This window comes from Cyprinodon variegatus, unplaced genomic scaffold (genome assembly GCF_000732505.1).
Source record: "Cyprinodon variegatus isolate N-32 unplaced genomic scaffold, C_variegatus-1.0 Scaffold31, whole genome shotgun sequence".
Lineage (NCBI taxonomy): Eukaryota > Metazoa > Chordata > Actinopteri > Cyprinodontiformes > Cyprinodontidae > Cyprinodon > Cyprinodon variegatus.
The window spans coordinates 1,758,337-1,776,050 of NW_015150484.1; the positions used below are offsets into that span (position 1 = coordinate 1,758,337).

A 17,714-nucleotide genomic window follows, 5' to 3' on the forward strand; every position below is an offset into this window, starting at 1 on the left:
CATACACACACACACACACATACACACACACACACGTGTCAGTTGAATGTAGCTATTCTATTTCCTTTAGTTTAAGAAAATGTCTGATCATCTCAGGGCCCCACTCTCAATGTATGACCTACGAAGAGCTCCCAACTTCTGCAACAGATAAAACGTACCAGATCTCCTCTGATACGCATTGCTTAAAGGTCACACCCAAAGACTGGTTAATAAGATCCCTGGCAACCGCTTGAGTGGTTTGAAAACACAGAAATGTGTTTTGTGGTTAACAGTTCTGTGCGGATAATCCATAAAAAAGGTTAAATTCCATTAAGCTTGGATTTGTGGTTTCTTTTTTTTTTCTTGCAATTGCCTAAAAAATACATAAACCATAAAATATTAAGAAGTCTTATACCTAGGCAGCTCTTAATTGTTGTCCTACAGTTGTTTTATAACAGTTTTTTTGTGCTGGATAATTGATTGAATTTGCATTATATGAATAGAACAAAAAAAGTAGAATTTCCAAATTTTCCAAATCACAGATCCTCTAAGTTTTTGGTTTCACTACATTTGACAAGAATTGGGCGTTAAAATTCCCACTCCATCCCTGTAGGTTTCAGTAATAAAGTAGACGGCTTAAAGTGAGTTTGCACCACACAGGAATTAGAGAGGGTTGTAGTTAGCTTGTAGATCCATTCATTTAAGCTGGAAGTTAGCATTTTTCCATACAACGGCAAAGTCCTTCCATGGAATCTAGAAAGAAGAGCACTCAAAGCTTGAAAAACGATCAAAAGCCTTTACCAGATAATTAAGTTTTTTATTTAAACATTAAAACAAAATATTCCTCCTGCTCCTTAATAAGAACAAGCATAATTACAGCCTTATTACTTGCATATAACATTTATTTTTGCCATTGATGTTTATATACAGACATAAATCTGAAAATAATACCTGTTACATTTATTGATAGTGCTTTTATGGTTTCTTCGTTTAATGGTACCCATTTGTTGCTGCCCTGGCTCTGATAGAGCAGCACCAGTATGAACATTTCAGCTTATCTGCTGGGATACCCAGCCTGCAGTTAGCAGCCTGATGAACATACTATGTTCTGCTCCCCAGCTGTAGTTCTAAAACAGGGTCACCTTAAGTTTCTGATGTTGCCTCTTTATTTTTATACCATTATGTCCCTTGTTGAAGGTGGAAATATTTCCAGAAAAGATGTCTTTCTAAGCGAAGGAGAAATGCAGTTGGCAGAAACAAGTGGGGGAGGGGGGAGCACTGTATTGCTTTATGTTCTGGAGACAGATAATGCATAAAATATTTTTCGGTTCCATTCCATTACACCAAAGTAGCAGTTTGTTAAAGCATTAAGTTGTGACCAATCGGCCATTTATCAGTGACGTTTGAAAACAAAGATGTTCTATATAAACATAGCCTATAAATATGCCACCTTATCTGAACCCTCACAGGCTCCATAGTGGGTTATATAATACAGTCTTATTCGAGGACAGACTTTCAACAATCAAACTGTAGGAACTTGTTTGTTTGTTTCTGGCATGTCCACACGTGTTCTAGTTACCCTTAAATTAGCAGACAGATCATACTTTTGAGTCCAACAAGGCTTCTAAGTCTTAGGAAAAAAATCCTGGCTTTGCTTTTTAATCTTTTTCCTAGTAAGGAAACAGAAGGAGCTTATAGATGTATTTGAAATAAGTTTTTAGTTAGTTTATGCTGGTACTGTTTTGTTGCTTGGGTATAGAACAGATCTATCTTGATGTCAATTGTGAACAAAGAGGACGGGGATGAAATGCAATCTCTTTTTGACAATATCTCTTCTTTTTTAAATCAAAAGATGGATCAAGGCGGAGTGAAGAAGATAGTCTACAGAAGAAATGACCATCTAAGCAAACTGGTCTACACTGAAAGCCCTGAGGAGGGAGGTCTTCTGAAAGTGGCTCCTCACAGTGCCATGTCCATCACCTCTCCTCCTTCTGTCGTTCTTCCATCCAGTCCCTTAATGCAGCCCGGACAGGTGACCAACGGCCTCAGCAACAGCCCGCTCCCAGAGGAGCTGGCCTCAGCTCCCGCCACTATCGGCTCCTTAGTTGAAAACTCAGAAACCAGGGGCCCAACCAAAGATCAGAGGCCCGTGGAGCTGCAGTTGTTTCAAACTCAGACTTCCAATACTTTTGGGCATCAGGTCCTGCCTCAGTTGGATGCCAGCATGGCAGATATTACCCAGTCCTCCATGGATTCACTCATTGGAGGGTCAGATCCCAACTTATTTGCTGTGAAAACTGAGGATTTCTCCATGGATAAAGGCGAGCAGGACCCCAATGATCTGGACCATGCCTTTGACCATATTGGTAAAGATGTGGACATGAACCAGAAACTGTTCAACGAAACCAGTCTGGATCTCCTTCAAGAGTTCGACCTGACCGCATCCCCGTCCGATTTTTACGTCGGGGAGGACGCCTTTTTGTCCACACTGGCGGACGATTCTTTGCTCACGGAAGGAGAGATGAGAGGGATATCCGAGAGGGACATGAAACCCGCAGCCGAGAGCGTCAACACGTCCGGGAGCAAAGTGACAAGCTCACTTGAATCCAGCACCAGTGTGTCCAAGTCTGCCTCTTTAACCCCTACAACCACTTTCCCCGCCGTGGTGAAAAAAGAAAAAGATACCAGCTATATTCAGCTCTGCACGCCGGGCGTGATTAAGCAGGAGAAGACGTCTGTGGGCTATTGTCAAATGGGTGACTCAAACCCCATCTCTATCTGTGGGGTGAGCACCTCAGGGGGGCAGAGCTACCACTTCGGAATCAACGCCAGTAACAACGACGCTCTGCGGGAGAAGGACCAGAAACCAGTGTCTGGCCTGTTCCTCCCAGTAACGACCATCGGTGGAGCCTGGAACAGGAACCAGAATGACAGCTCAGCAGTGCGCAGGGCCGGCGACGTTTTCTCCACATCTCCCTCCTTCTCCTCCAGCTTTGCCAGGTAAATGCTATTTTGGGAAGTTTTTTTTTTGTTTTGTTGTTGGTAGCAGTGTTGCATAATGCTACACGGTTAAATAAACCTTGAAAACTTTTTTGTAAACCATTGGGGGGGGGCATGAAGAAAAGCTCCAATTCATCAACACTAAAAGCAAACATTCACTTTACACCAGCAGCCTTGTTCTCAGATCTACTTACTAAAATTATTCTTTTTTCTAAAGCAAAGACGTTTCAATTCCTTACAAAAAAATAAACACACATTTCATCCTAAAAGTGTCTTATCTAGGTTTGTTTAGGGAACATTGAAGCTCCTTTATTACGAAATTGAACCTATTCACAAAGTTTGGCCTATAACCAGGGATTTCAGTTGCTGGCCTAAACCTACCATTAATAACTATCGGGCAGCTTGCCTTCTTACAAAGTTACAGGCTGAAGATCTGCCAGAATAACGTAACCAATTCATCAGAACAGACAGATGCACTTGTTTAAAAAAAGTTTTCTGTTTGGGATTTGGTTTCAAGTATTTATTTTGGTTTATATTTCAAGCAGGATGATTAATACAGTTTTGGTTCGACAGGCTGTCTGCTCAGGTGGTGCTAGTTGTTAACCAACCTTTAAGTATTAAAACCTCCTCTGGTAAAGTGGCTGTTCTATTTTTTTCCTGAGCAGAAATGCTTCCAGAATAATGCTGCTGGTTTTACAGATGGTGGTGGAAGTTGTGATGGCACTAGGGCTGAACCAATAAATCGTGATTAATCGATTATTGAAATAATCGTAACCTAAATTAGTTATCGATTAATCGTCAGCTGTAGCATAGAGACTCTAAAATATGCCTTTAGCTGACAGAGAAACCCAATTAGAGCAATAATTCTATAAAAATTGAAAAAAAAAATTGTGAAGACTTTACATTTAAGTTAAAAAAAAAATTTTTGTCTGTTAATATGCATTATCTAGAACTCCTAAAAATGGAAAGGTTTTAGTTTCATCTGGTTTTCTTTTGTAAAAAAAAAAATCTTTAAGAAACCTTTGGCTATTAGATTATATAAAACCCTTCATTATCCCACAATGAGGAAATGAACTCTCTGTATTTAACCCATCCCCTTGGGGAGCAATGGGCTGCCATTGTGTGGCGCTTGGGGAGCAGTTTAGGGTTAAGGGTCTTGCTTAGGAACCCAGATTTCAGGCTGTAGGGATCGAACCGGTATTTGTTACGGTATGACGCAGACATTTTTGAGTTATGCCCAATATTGAAGCATTGTCTGCGCTATGTTATTCCACGCCACAACGCAAGAGGGACAATCAGGAACTAGCTGTGGTTCTAGATATGGCCGAGGCGGTGAGGAAGTGGGGGCAAGTTTGTCCAACAACAGAGGGACATGAGGGCGAAAAAGAGCGGGGATCCAGGTGGAAAAAAAGGGTGCCAGCGTTCTCGTGCACCTCGCTCTTTTAGCTGGTTCAACTTCACAAGTTGTTATCCCCAATGGCGGTCATACAAACAAAACAAGCAGATAAGGTACCAAACAGAAAAATGCATAGAGTACAACGGATGTAGATTTGACCAGTCAGATGTCTCCTGCGGTCACCTACAATTTGGATGGGGCAGGGACGTCTCTGCGTTCACTGTGACACCTACCAAGATCACCTAGGCCCAGTCCACACGAAGACGAACCCTGGCCTAAACGCACAAATTTTTCACCAAACCAGCCTCTCATCCACACGAAGCCGGCGTTTCGGGGGTCTGTAAACGATCTTTTTTTTATTCAGCCTTCAGAGTGGGAAGATTTCGAAACGCCGTTTTCGCGTTTCCATCTTTACGCTCTAACCGCATATTTTTTTTTACACGCATGCGTCATAGCGTCGCCTCTAAACACGCATGCGCGACACATCACAACAACAATGGCGCCGTTGCTGCTAATGCTACTCACCCTGCTGTCGGGCTTACAACAGAATCTTCTTCTTCTGGAAAATCTCCAGGAAGAACAGAGCAATATCGACCACATAGTTCAGCACCTGAATTTGACTTAACCACGAAAATAGACCCGCAGGGCAACCATGTATAAATATTAGTGCGCATGCCCAACATTTCGTCGCTTATTTTTGCTTTGGCACCACAGCGCCACTTACAGGCCTGGCATACATTTTGCAGCGTTTTCATGCATTCGTGTGGACGCTCACATTTATTTTACGTCTCCGTCTTTACGACAACGTTTTGGAAAATATCAGCGTTTCGTGTTCGTTTTGACTTCGTGTGGACGGGGCCCTAGTTTCGAATTAGAAATCAGCCTTAAAAAGTCCCAGCTAACCCAAAAAATCTCTCAGCAGGGTGCAAAATTTGGACTTTAACTTTTCAAAACTTGTCACTGGTAATCAGCCCATTCATCAACTGGACTCTGAGGCTAATATTTCTGAATTTTTGAGTTCATCTTTAGAAGTTAAAACAACAAAGGAGGGATGATTTAAGAGGCATTTATATCTAAATACAGAGTCCTCCCACAATAACTCTTCTGTAAGGCTGGGCCATTGTTTTTGTTTTATTTGCTTTTTTAAAATGTAAGAAAAGGTAAATTTTTTTTATTTTAAAACAGAAAACCCATAGGTAGATACTTCCAATCCAAGTTTTGATGAGAACATTTGAACAAACCGGCCCTGTTTTCACATGCATGATACCAGCTTTTATGGCTGACTTTCTTTTATGCACCAAATTCTTATAGAGAGATGAGCAGCACATGGAATTATTTGCTGCATGCTTTCAGTCAGGTGTCATCATGCTTTATAACCGTTGGCTGCTAATTTGTTGTTTGCTCTGCTTTATTGCTAAGCTTTACATAACCTTTGAGCAATGAAACAGTCTCTGTGTCGCCATTGGTTTGGGCTGTTGGAGATATAGCCTCTGTTGTTTTAGAAAGAGGAGGGGGGGGGGACCAGACCATTTCTCAATTAGTCTTTTCCAACAAGATGCGTTAACAAAAAAAAAGTAATCTGAGTTGAAAATAACCGATTGTTGTCATTCTATTAATAGTTTAGCTCAGACAGGCTGTTATCTGGTTTCATACAGTTAGTGAGGCAGAATAACTGGTCTTACAGTGTGTTTATAAGTGGTTGGCTTAGTTTCCAGACAAGACGTTGAAATTCAAACAGCTCATTATTACATAAAGTTGATGTAAAATAGAGATTACATTTAAATTTAATAACTTCTGGGTAAAAAAAAATGGAGAAAAGGTCTGCTGAGCCCATCAAGTAAAAAAATGGCTTGAAAATTCATTAAATGTCCGGTAGCAAAAGGATTATTTCATATCTTTAGCGATTTATTTTCAACAAGATAAGCGACTTGATTTTGGTAGAGAAGTTCTGGAATGAACTAGTGACTGTAGTCCTATCTGCATGACCCTGATTACTCAGATCCAGTCAGCAAAGCGCTGTGATTAAAAATACCAGTTTGCAGTAATGACAACTTTCAGTGTTGATGTCATTACTGAGGGAAGAAGAGAAACATTTAGTGGGTGTTCAAAATGAAACAAAGGAAACAAAAAGAAGGAATTTTAATGTCAGAGCTTATCGGTTGTTCACTCAGGCTGCAGACAAAATGTGTGCTCCCAAATACGTCATCCAAGCAATACTCTGATTAATTTATACTCAATGATATTGAGATGATTACAGTTCATTGTATTGAGCAGCTTTTACATTCTTATTATAGTTCTTAAAGGTACATACTTACCTTATTTTACTTTTTCCAGTATTCTAAAAAAATTGAAGTGTAAATGAAAAAGAAGAAGAAAAGTACCTGTATGATGACCTGGATTTAGATTATCAGCCAATATCTGATACTGATCCAATTGAACTGTTGAATGGAGGAACCATATTTTATGAGAGTGAAGGATTTCGCCTTGTTAAAAAAAGGTAACTAATTAACTGATCCAGCTAATTGGTCAATATTGTAGATATCTGATCACAGTATCAGATTGGTGCATCACAAATTTTTACACAGTAGCTCTCTCTCGTTGCATGCAAAGTTTTTTACAGATTTTTTGTCTTTCTGGTGTATAAATTGTTTTTTTTGTGTAAACTTTGTTTTTGCTCATGCTGTTTTTTAATAAAGCCCTTTGTGTAGATTTCCAATAACAATGGAGGTAGGACAAGGAAGCAGCTAACTCCAAGCCATCATTTTCCATTCAAGTTTGGAAACAGTGAAAAAATTTCCAAGATCATGTGAAAATGAAAAAAACAAAACGGTAAAAAAAAAAAGTGATTCCAGCTGAAATGAGACTGGAATAGCGCTGGGAGTAAAGTATGAGGATTGGTGTTACTAAAGCTGCCGAGGCATTCAGATGTGGCTGCAGAGTTGATGGACATGAGTAGACGTCCTTATTAATGCTTCGATAATAGTGATAACAATGCTATTATTGGTTGGTCCTCACCACGGCAAGCTGCAGCTTTAACACAAGGGTTTACAGGACGGTTGAGCTCTATTTAGTTGTCGCCATTCAGCTTTGTTGGACATCAACAGTTTCGCCAGCACATGGCATCTGTTTCTATCAACTCATCGCACCCTTGCTTGAATTCTATTTAGTCTCAAAAAGGACTATTAAAACACCATCAGGATGGATACCTGGATTTATTAAAGATGTCCTGATTCAGCTTTTTCATTTCTGATACGATACCGATATTGCAGTTTTGACCCAATATGATATCACATTGAATCATACATACTTCTATCATTTAATTTGTAATCTGGCACATTAGAAAAGGCTAGATCAAGTGATATTTCTCAAACCGAGAACAAGACTTAACAACGTCAAGTATGAGAACAACTAGTTAATTTATTATTCACTACAGAGTTTCATAAACTTTCAACAAAAGCAGATAGAAGCAAAGTGTTTCTATGAGTTTTCTAATATAAGATATTTTAGAGGCCGGCCGATATATTCTAATATTCATTTGTTGACTGATTTTGGATATTAATATTGTGTCGTGACATCTTCAGAGTATATAACCTTATTTTATGTTGATCAAAGGGTTTTTGGTGTTTTTTGTATAGGCATATAATGTGACTATATACCTTTGAATAGAAGCTAAAGCAATAGAAGGAATTCACTTCAAAAAATAAGAGATAAGAAAAGGGAATTAAATTCTGGTATATTCCACACATTGTAGAAACAGTTGAATAAATGCTTTTTAAACTGAATGGGATGAATTAAGAAATTACCCAGAGGCTTTTGGCAAGTGGGGGTGTTTCATTTTGGAACATTTGTTGAATGTTAGCTTGTTGGTTTTATTGGTTTGTTATTGTAGTTGTAGCTCGATGCAAGCTGAAGTAATTATTACAGAGAAAAGAACCGACTTAAATATTTCAGATAATGAACCTACTGAACTTGCTTGGGGAGAGGTGTGTGGCCTTACAGGCAATTAGAGGAAGGATGAGCTGTTTTAAAGGGGGAGTCCTACTTTGATCTGAGAGACTGGTTTTGCAGGAGTCGAAATGGTCATCTGCTGTTTATGGTGTCCCCATGTTCTACTACTGTCTTCTTATTTCCCTTATTTTATTTTTATTACTAAATCAGTCTCTGTTTGCAAAACGATTTTTCTTTTAGTTTTTCCTACACATACCATCCAGGTGAATCTTCCCAAAAAGCAGACCCAATTGCAGCACTTGGTTTAACAAGCAGAACGAACAAATTTTGACCTTTGAAGGTCACTCATGCATGTCCTGTAAGATTAAAATTCTTTGGATTTATTGAACGATGAAAGCAGCCCGTTGTTCCTCTACTTGCTTTACGTTCAAATTTCTGCTGCAGCTTCTTTCCATAGTTGCTGTTCAAACCCCCCCCCACCCAACCCCCACCCTGAGCCTTTTATAGCTTTATTACTTCGCTGCCCTTTAAAGTGTTAGAGGCCAGACTATGAAGGAGGCAGCAACCAGCTTTCGCGTTTGTGACTTTCTCACATTCACGCCTGTCCGGTTTGGTATCTGGCAGGGAGTGATCAACTTTAAGTTTGCACACCAAAGGGCCTGGCATTGACAGTGTAGGCTGGTTAGGTTATTTTTGGCTCCACCTTCACCACCCGGCGACATCTGCACGAAAGCGAGTGGACCGGGAACAGATGGGTTAGAGATACAAGATCCAGCTCATCGTCTCTTTACATGCAGCTCAGTTTACCCTGTCTTTGTGTTCTGAGTAGGTGTGTGTTTGTGTTTAAGCTTAGGATTATGTCTGTGTGAGTGGTGTGAGGCAGAATTATTTTCGGTGGGCGTGTGGCTGTTTGCCTGGTGTAAGTTTGGCATTTATGTGTAATGAGATGGGGTTTTTTCTTTTATATCAAGGCTTGAAGACTGGAAGAGTTTGCTGGTCAGGCACTGCACATCTGACCTGGTGTAACCTTAAATTCTGTCCCCTTTCCCTGCAAAACGGTGACTCCCATTTGGCAGGAGGCGCATGCACTTCTAATGACATTATTTGCCAGTTTCTTTTTTTTATCTGATGCAGCTTTAAAAGCATAACTTTCAGAGCTCTTATTTACACAAAATAAAGACTGATTAGCTGGGAGAAATGTTAGCTTCGTTACTATTTTGGTGGCATACACACCCTCATCGTGGGATAACTGGTTTGACCATGTGAGGTGACCTGATTGAGTCTTAGCTGCTGTGAAAAGAAATACCTGTGATGAGACATGAAAACCTGAAGAAGTCGAGCTTTTCTGGAAGATTCCTGCTCTTTATTAGTCCTGTGTTTGCTAACCGTTGTTTGTGAGAAGGCATTTCCTCCTCGGCCCCTGCAGACCTGTTTCGAATATTTATTAAAGAGGCAAAACGCTGTGGGATATTTGGTCTGTAAATGTAGGTTTGATGAGCACAAGAGGTATTAAGGAATTCTTGTGGGCTGTTTTTTTTTTTTAAACAATTATGTGTTTCTTAGTAAACTATAATAAAGGCTGCTTCCTGCACATGTAAACAAAAGCAGACCTTTGTTGTCTCTCTTTGTGTCTTATAACAGCGGCATCCTAAAGGTTCTGCTCCACTGTTACAATTCAAGGGTTTTGAGCCTTAAAAATATTCAAACCATGAGATTCATATCCAACTCTTAATGTGGCATATCCTGTAAGATTCAGCTAGAAAACAAAAACATCCTTTAGGGGAGAAATAAAAAAGAACATATTCATTAATTCTTCACACTAATACTTTTGTTAAAGAAGAAGAAGCTTTAAGGCAGATAAATACCGTTTGGCAACATTTTTTCCTTGCAATGGCATTCTGAGTCAGATATCGTTAAGATGTGTTGTTTGATGAATAGTCTGTACTATTATTAGTGCAAATAGTTTAGCAGTAACTCATTTATTGGACTTTGTCGTGGGAGAAAAGTGTTCAACTATTCATCCTAGTTAAATAAATGGAGATCGATGGATTTCACTCAGTCGGCACATTTATTACTTCAACTTGAAGAGTATAATTTTAGCTTCTGGAGGTCCCATGTTACATTCATTGTGTAAAATCTGATGAGGCAGAAATAAAGTTCAGCTGTTCCTATCAGATTTACTAATTTACATTCTTAAGTATAAACTATTGTTTGCCGAGTTGAGATTAAATCAATTAACAATTATACCACTCAGAAAAATAAAATTTGTTATGTAGAGCCAATTCACAAGACATCATCTTAAAGGACTTTACAGTGACAATTCAATCAGACCATATAGTCAGAATGGTAATAGGTTTTCTTACTAAGGAAACCCATCTGATTGAGTTGAGTTATTAACTTTGTAGGATTCGCTCCTCCTGGATGAGCATCTGGTGACAGTAGATATTTGTTTACGTTGTATTGTTGACTCTTCAGTAATCTCTCACACTGAGCATGCATGCAGCGACAGTGAAGAGGAAAAACTCCCTTTTAACAGGAAAAAAAACCCTCCAGCATAACCAGGCGCGGTGTGAGTTGTAACCTGCCCAGCCAACTGGGGGTACAAGGAAAGAAAAGCAGATATACAAAAGAAACATGGAAGCACTGATTTATAAATACGTTTTGGGTTAGAAAAGGTAACCATAAACTCGCTCCATAGTACAGAAACAGTGAGCTAGATGAGCTCTGAGCCAGTTTTCATATCAAAAGGGATGAAGGAGAGCACATTCAGTCACAGTAAAGCTGAGCCCATAGGTATATCTTGGAAGAAACAGGACAAGGCCCTGAAACACAGGCCTTACTCTATTATCTATAACTAAAGGTGTTGACGGCAAAGGCTCAGCAGATATTTCTCTCCAGTGTGGTGTTGCAGCCAAACAGGAACAGACCAGCTAAAGCTGCTATGGCAAGAAAAAGCAGATAGACCATAAAGTTAGGGGTTGAACTTACAAATAGAACAGAATGGGAGAATAGAAATACAATGAATTAGAGTGATGAAAAATGATCCCCATGTCCTCCAGAAGCATAAGCCTATAGCAGGATAGCTGTATATATCGCTCATGATAAACTGAGCCACTCTAACTTAAAGCTTTATCAAAAAGGACAGTTTCAATTCAGTTCAAAAACACTTTATCAATTCCAAATTCCTTGTTTGTTTTTCGAGAAATTGTAGGGGTTGATAGCTGTAGGAAGGATCTTCTTTTAAACCTAGTCTTAAAAGTAGGTGTAATGTTACCTGCTTCACAAACTAAACTGGTATGAATGTAAAAGAATTGCACAGCATCATTTGTAAGATATATTGTGAGAATTAAGTGACAAAACTAGAACTTTTTGTATGTAAAAATTGGAGATGGCAGTAGGGCAGGAAGGCTAAGATATTTGTTGTGGGTTTCAAGAACTGGTTTCGCACAAAGGAGAAAATCTCCTGCTATATTTTAATCTAGACTGAGATGTAAGGTGGATTTATTCAAAGACAAAATCTAGACCTGCCTCGGTTCTCCCAGAAAAGTTTTGAGAAACTGGGTCAGAATCGGGCTACGAAACTAGACTTTCAGAATGAATAGGTCCAGATATCAGTCAGTTTTTGTGTCTGCAAACAAGCCGTAGATGAAGAGGGATTTTATGCTTTCAGCATAACTGGGAGTCTAAACATGAGCTCATGTCAACAATAGTTTGACGTCATGGGAAGAAAATAGAAGTTTTTGAACAGATTAGCCAAATCCAGAAGTAAGTCTGACAGAAAAAGTCTCCTAAAGTTGGCTGTGGATGGAGGAAGAAGCTGAAATGGAATCATGAGGAGGAGCTTCTAACTAGAAAAAGTTTAAATCATCCAAGTTTATTCACCTAATTTTTAAATAAAAAGAAACAACTGGAATTTTACTAGGCGTGTGTTCATTTTAGAGAGCCACTGTATATTCCTGTGTGCACACTTGTGGCTAACCTACAGCACAGGGTCGTCTATTCACCTTGGATTTCCACCATCAGCTCAGTTTTTAGGGCCAATACCACTAAATATTTAAGTGGAACTGAACAGCTTAATAAATAGTTAATTGAGCAGAGAACAGCTGGGTTAATGATCTTCTTTCTGTCATGGCGAAGATGACACAGACTGTCAGGACGTGATGAGTCATTATTCTCAACTGATGGTGGAGTTAAAGCAACTGATCCAGTTTGCTCATAAATTCAGTGATTTATATTGTTGTTGTTTTTTTCCTGCTGTTTCCCCGCTGCAGTCAGGAGACCAGTTTCTGTATTACTGCTACTTGAATAGACATCGTCTGAATATGTTTGGTTACCGATCCGCTGCAATTCACAGGAGTTTTCGCTTGACAATGCTTGTCGCCTCAGGTTTTTTACACAATAAAATCCAGTTAATAAAGCACATCCCCCAGCCACCTGAACCAACTCGAGACTCATCCACTATTGTCTAGGTTATATTATGTATTCTAACAGCCTAGAGCAGTCTGAATAGGTAAACAACACCTACTGCATCTACTTTAGAATAGCAGACACGCAGAGAAATCCCACCTGAACAGGTTTGGATGAAGTTCTGTGGCTAAAGCTTCATATGCTTTTGTTCAGCTTTAAGGCCTCTTGAAACTAAGAAACGCATCTGTTATTGCTGAACTACTTTACTAACTATGTATTTTGGTATTTCGGTTCATTTAATTGGGATGTAATCGTATCAAGGTCAATTATGATCCACTAAGGACTGTAGTTGCTCCTTTAGTGGCGGAACAAATGGATGATGAGCTGTAATTTCAGATTTTAATTACTTGGTTTAATCAGTATCCTGTAAAAATTGACTCTAAATAGAGATGCTTTAAAACCCACTTTAAAATCAGGGATCATCATAACATCAATACATACATTAAAGTTTAAAAGATAACATGGGCCAAACACGACTGTGTTATTCCACACTGAGTAGAATTTTTAAAATGCTAAAATCTTTACTATTTAAACAGAAAAAGAGGATAATTTTCTGGCCTTGAATACCAAAACAAACGCCATGTATCATTCAGTTTAGTGATGTCATAGCGAGTGTCAGAATAACCAAGTGGAAAGTACCTGGTTTTCAGCAGTAAACATTTTTATTCATGTGTGATCAAAAACAGAAAAAAAAGTGATTTAACTGACATTTATTTTAGTGCAGCAAACATATAGTCAGATTTTTCCCTGGTTTTAAAAAAAGGGATCAAATTATTTTAGATCCAAAACAAATGTTTCAAAGTTTCTTTTATGAAAGGCAAACATCTGTTTTTTTTTTGTTTTTTTTTTTGGTTTGAATAAATAAAAACACTTGTTATATCAAAAGCGTATTTCAAATACACTTTTACTGTATATTAAAACTTAATGATAGGCAAAATAATCTCCCAAAACCTTACGTCTTTATTTTAAACAAAAGAAATTACTAAACTGCTTTAAAAATAATAAACTGATCACTGATTTCTAATTTACCTGGTTTTTATTAAGCCTTAAATGCACCATGAGGGTTTTTATGATACCCTGTATTGCAGGGTCCTGGGTGGAGTTTATTCCTGCTCTTGTGACTCTTGTTACTGATTCCATAGAATAACACCGGCTCCTGTATCGATGCGACCAAATGAGGAAAAAAAGCAGACACAGGAAATGAAATACTTTGCTTTAGCTATATTAATTTCATTTTTTTTCTCCACTTGAACTAATTGAGGTTAGTTGTCTCATTTGTAGTTGCTCTTCCCTTAAAGTGCATCAGTAAGTAATTCAGATTCAAAACATTTGTACTAATTTTATTAATTCAGGGCATAAACTAGTTTTGGTTGGAACCCAAATGTTTTTAAACTAACCTTTAAACCATCGAAAAGTTTTCCATTTCACCAGATCGCTTTATCCTGGCTTGACGTTACAGCAACTCTCAGAACCTCACTGATATTTTCAGTCTGAGACAAAAACACTTTCATTGATTTGTACTGTAGCTTCTGTAAATAATTAATCTGTTTGTTTGTTTTTTTCTGATTTAAAAGAATACTGCTTTAAACCAATGCGCTTCAACTGCAGCCCTGTGGCCATAAAAGAAAGTTAGTGTTGTTGGAGCAGCAGATAGTGCTGAAATGCCTGACAGACAGTAATGAAAAAAGGGGGGGGAGCAGCAACTCAGAACCTGCTGCCATCTGGAATGGGGCTGACTGAAGAGGTGCCTGAACAAGTCAGAGATCTCACTGTGGTGGGAGAACTACAGGCTGTTTCTCATATAGGAAAACTGATAGAGCTCTGAAAGCCGACTGACTCACTGTGGAAGAACCATTCAAAGGGAAAACAAAACTATGAAAGTGGACTACAGCCAGACTAAGGGCTTAAATCCAACCGTCTGTTAGTGACTCCTGATTTACCAGAAATTCTATTTAAACGTTAAAATATTAGTCTTTTTAATTAAATGAATTAAAATACAGTTGTTGTTGTATTTAAAGGCTGTATAATCGGTGGCCCTCAGGCTCTTGTTGGCTGCTGTGGTGTTTGCAGGGACTTGAATATTCGCGCTTCATAAAGGCGAAGTTCAGAAAAAGCAGAGCCGGTAATTATCCAGTAATTATTACCTCCCTGAATGACGTGGAAATGTACCAAATCTGTCAATGAAGCCGCTTGGATGTGTTGCCCAGTCAGATTGAGCTGTTTATGGTGTGTAGGATATTTTTAGCTAGCTGTACGTATTTTTGTAAAGCCTATGTTGAGTGTCAGGGTGTTTGTGGGTTTCAGCGTTGGCCATCTGCTGACAAACGGATCACTGGTCAGAGGAGCGCCATGTGCCACACCCCTCCCTTCTCTCTCTCTCTCGCTCTCTCGCTTTTTCTCTAAACTCCCTCCTCGCTCGGTTTTACTGGTGCAAGAGCCAAGTTCACAACTGAATCAGCTCCACTCAGCTGGTTTGATTTTTCCATAGTCCTAAAACATCCCCTAAGCCACATCAATACATGCCCAGTATACACAGCTATAGGTTAGCATCTATCTGTTTACATTTTCAGTGTTGTCCAACATTTCAGGCTACTAACCTAAAATTCAAAGCTATATTGTAGATTTTTTTATGCAATCTTTTTTTTTTTATGTGTTTTTACTAAATTGGCACTTAAAAACAATTCATCCCCTCAAACATGATGGTACACGGCATGGTTACAATAAGCTTCAGGTAAATGAGGACAACCAGCTAATGGCCGATCAATACTACTAATTCAGCTAGTCATCAGTCTGGCAAACATAAACATTTCACTGGCTCTGAGTGTTTATATTGTCTCCTGTGAAGTTGGACTCCCCCCTCCAGCCTCTGAAATAAGCCAACTCTTGTTAGTAAAGCAAAATTAAAAACACAGGAGCTCTGTGAGGGTCTTTCTGCGTCTGTCCATCTTTACTCCCTGCAACCGAGGGCAGGGTTTTGTTGTTGTTTTTTTTCGTCAGCAGAAACACTGAGCTGCTGTAAATCACCTTCATGCTCCGGCCTGTGTGTGTGTCTGTGTTGGAGGGACACACACTTGTTGGCTTTGTGCTTTCCTGTGTAGGTGTACATGCATGAGCGTGTCATTAGGGCTGCTGATGGCTGGAGCGTCGGCATGAAGCTCTGGCTCTTCTGACCTACTTTTCTTCCCGCCTCTCCACATCTGGCGTCAAATGAATGCAGCGGATGAAATGCCAGCCATTCCAGTTGCTTTCACACTATTGCTGCATTCCCCTGCAGCCGTTGCTTTGATTTTTTTTTTTCTGATGTAACATAAGCAGGCCTAGGGAAATTTGCTTTGTTAAAGTTTGGAGGATGCGGGAAAACCGCCTTTGTTTCTGTCATGTCCAGTCAGCAGAGTGAAAACTTTGGAAGTGGGGGAGCTAAGGACAATACAGAAGCAGCAGCAGCAGCCTCCAATTCATTTCACAGAGCAGGAAGCAGACTCCCACCTACACCGTTACTGACGGCTCCCTTTAGGAAAACTAATATGGAAACTCGGATCCTTTGGGGTTGTTTTCTTTGCGCTCCGCCAGGTTTGGTTTCCTCCTGTGGTTTTGAAGCCAGAGCAATAGTTACTGCTTTAGGCTACAGGGGCAAAACATGGATGTAAACACAGCAGAGCTTCAGAGATTTTTATATTTTTTTCTATATGATTATTAATCATTGATATAATAAACGGTTTGTTCACTTTTATCCCACTTGTGATTTACATTTTTAAATGTCACATTTAACCTGCTTTTAAGGTGGTTCTGTTTGAGATTGTTATTGATTTTGTTGTATCAAATATAGAAGAAAAGAAAAGCTAAATTAAGAAGTAATTGATTTTCCCCCAATTTTTTTTAAGAGCAACATAAGTACAAGAAGTAGATTTTATCCAGTCAATTAATCGCTTTCAGTCTGCAGATGGCCTCTCATCAGCAGTGCTGTGTCTAGCTTTCTATAAAGAGGGATGGGTGCAGCCGTTAGCCTGTTCTGAAATCTCCTCAGAGTCTCACTGCAGACCCAACAATCAAACCCTACTTGAGCTAAAAAGTTGGATCTTTAGTTTGCTTCCACTGTAAATGCAGCCTGAACCATCAGAGCAGACGGTTTCTCATTGCAGACATCAAGACCTCTTGTTGGATCACTAATTTCTCTGACATTAACCAGTTTAAACAATAAAACGATTTGGAAATGATCCCTTTCATGAATAAAAACCTCTATGAATCAACCTCCTTAACAGACCAATCACAGCAGGTTTAACCTTCTCACCTAACTCTGGATTATGTTGACACATATTACAAGGATGCAGCCATGATCATAAATAATTTAGCTTACAAATATATTACATGTTAGAGAGCATTAAAAGAACATAAATGGAAACACGGGTTGTTTGGAGACAATGGCACAGTGTCACATGTAGCCCTCCTAACAGCCTCTGTAATTAACCAACACAGCCACCGTAAAGTGTTTGACATCATGGGAGAGTCACAATGGGTACTCTGTATCTACATCTATCTGCTGGCACTTGGAGATCCTTGCATGCAAAGTATTTACTGTCACATTTCTAAAGCGTTTGTAAGCAGACATGGCGGATTTTTTTTTTATTTTAGAGCGGAGAACAGTCAGACTGTCTCCTCTCTGCCTCCCTAAAGCTGTGTTGTTCCTCTACGGATGAGAATGATTCAGAGCGTGCAGACCAGTTCCTCCCTTACTATTCTGGTTGGTCTGACCTCGGGTAAGAAAAACTTCCTTAAGTTGGTCCCCTGCCTTCCTCTGCACGCTCATCAAGGTTGATGAACAGATGTTTTTTGCTAACCTTTGGCGTTAAAATCACTATAGTTTAAAGCTTAAATTTAAGAGTCCTAAAGGTATAGATCAGATTCAATATGCAGGCGTATTAAATTA

General features: G+C 39.2%; 1 protein-coding gene across 1 annotated transcript in view; it reads left to right on the forward strand.

Annotated features, from left to right (window-relative positions):
* The window catches only part of LOC107101948 (glucocorticoid receptor-like), a 31,967-nt gene that overhangs the window by 1,680 nt on the left and 12,573 nt on the right, over window positions 1–17,714 (forward strand). The window contains exon 2 of the mRNA XM_015401047.1: window positions 1,832–2,979. Coding sequence (XP_015256533.1) covers window positions 1,832–2,979 — 1,148 coding nt within the window. The remainder of the gene's footprint in view (window positions 1–1,831; window positions 2,980–17,714) is intronic.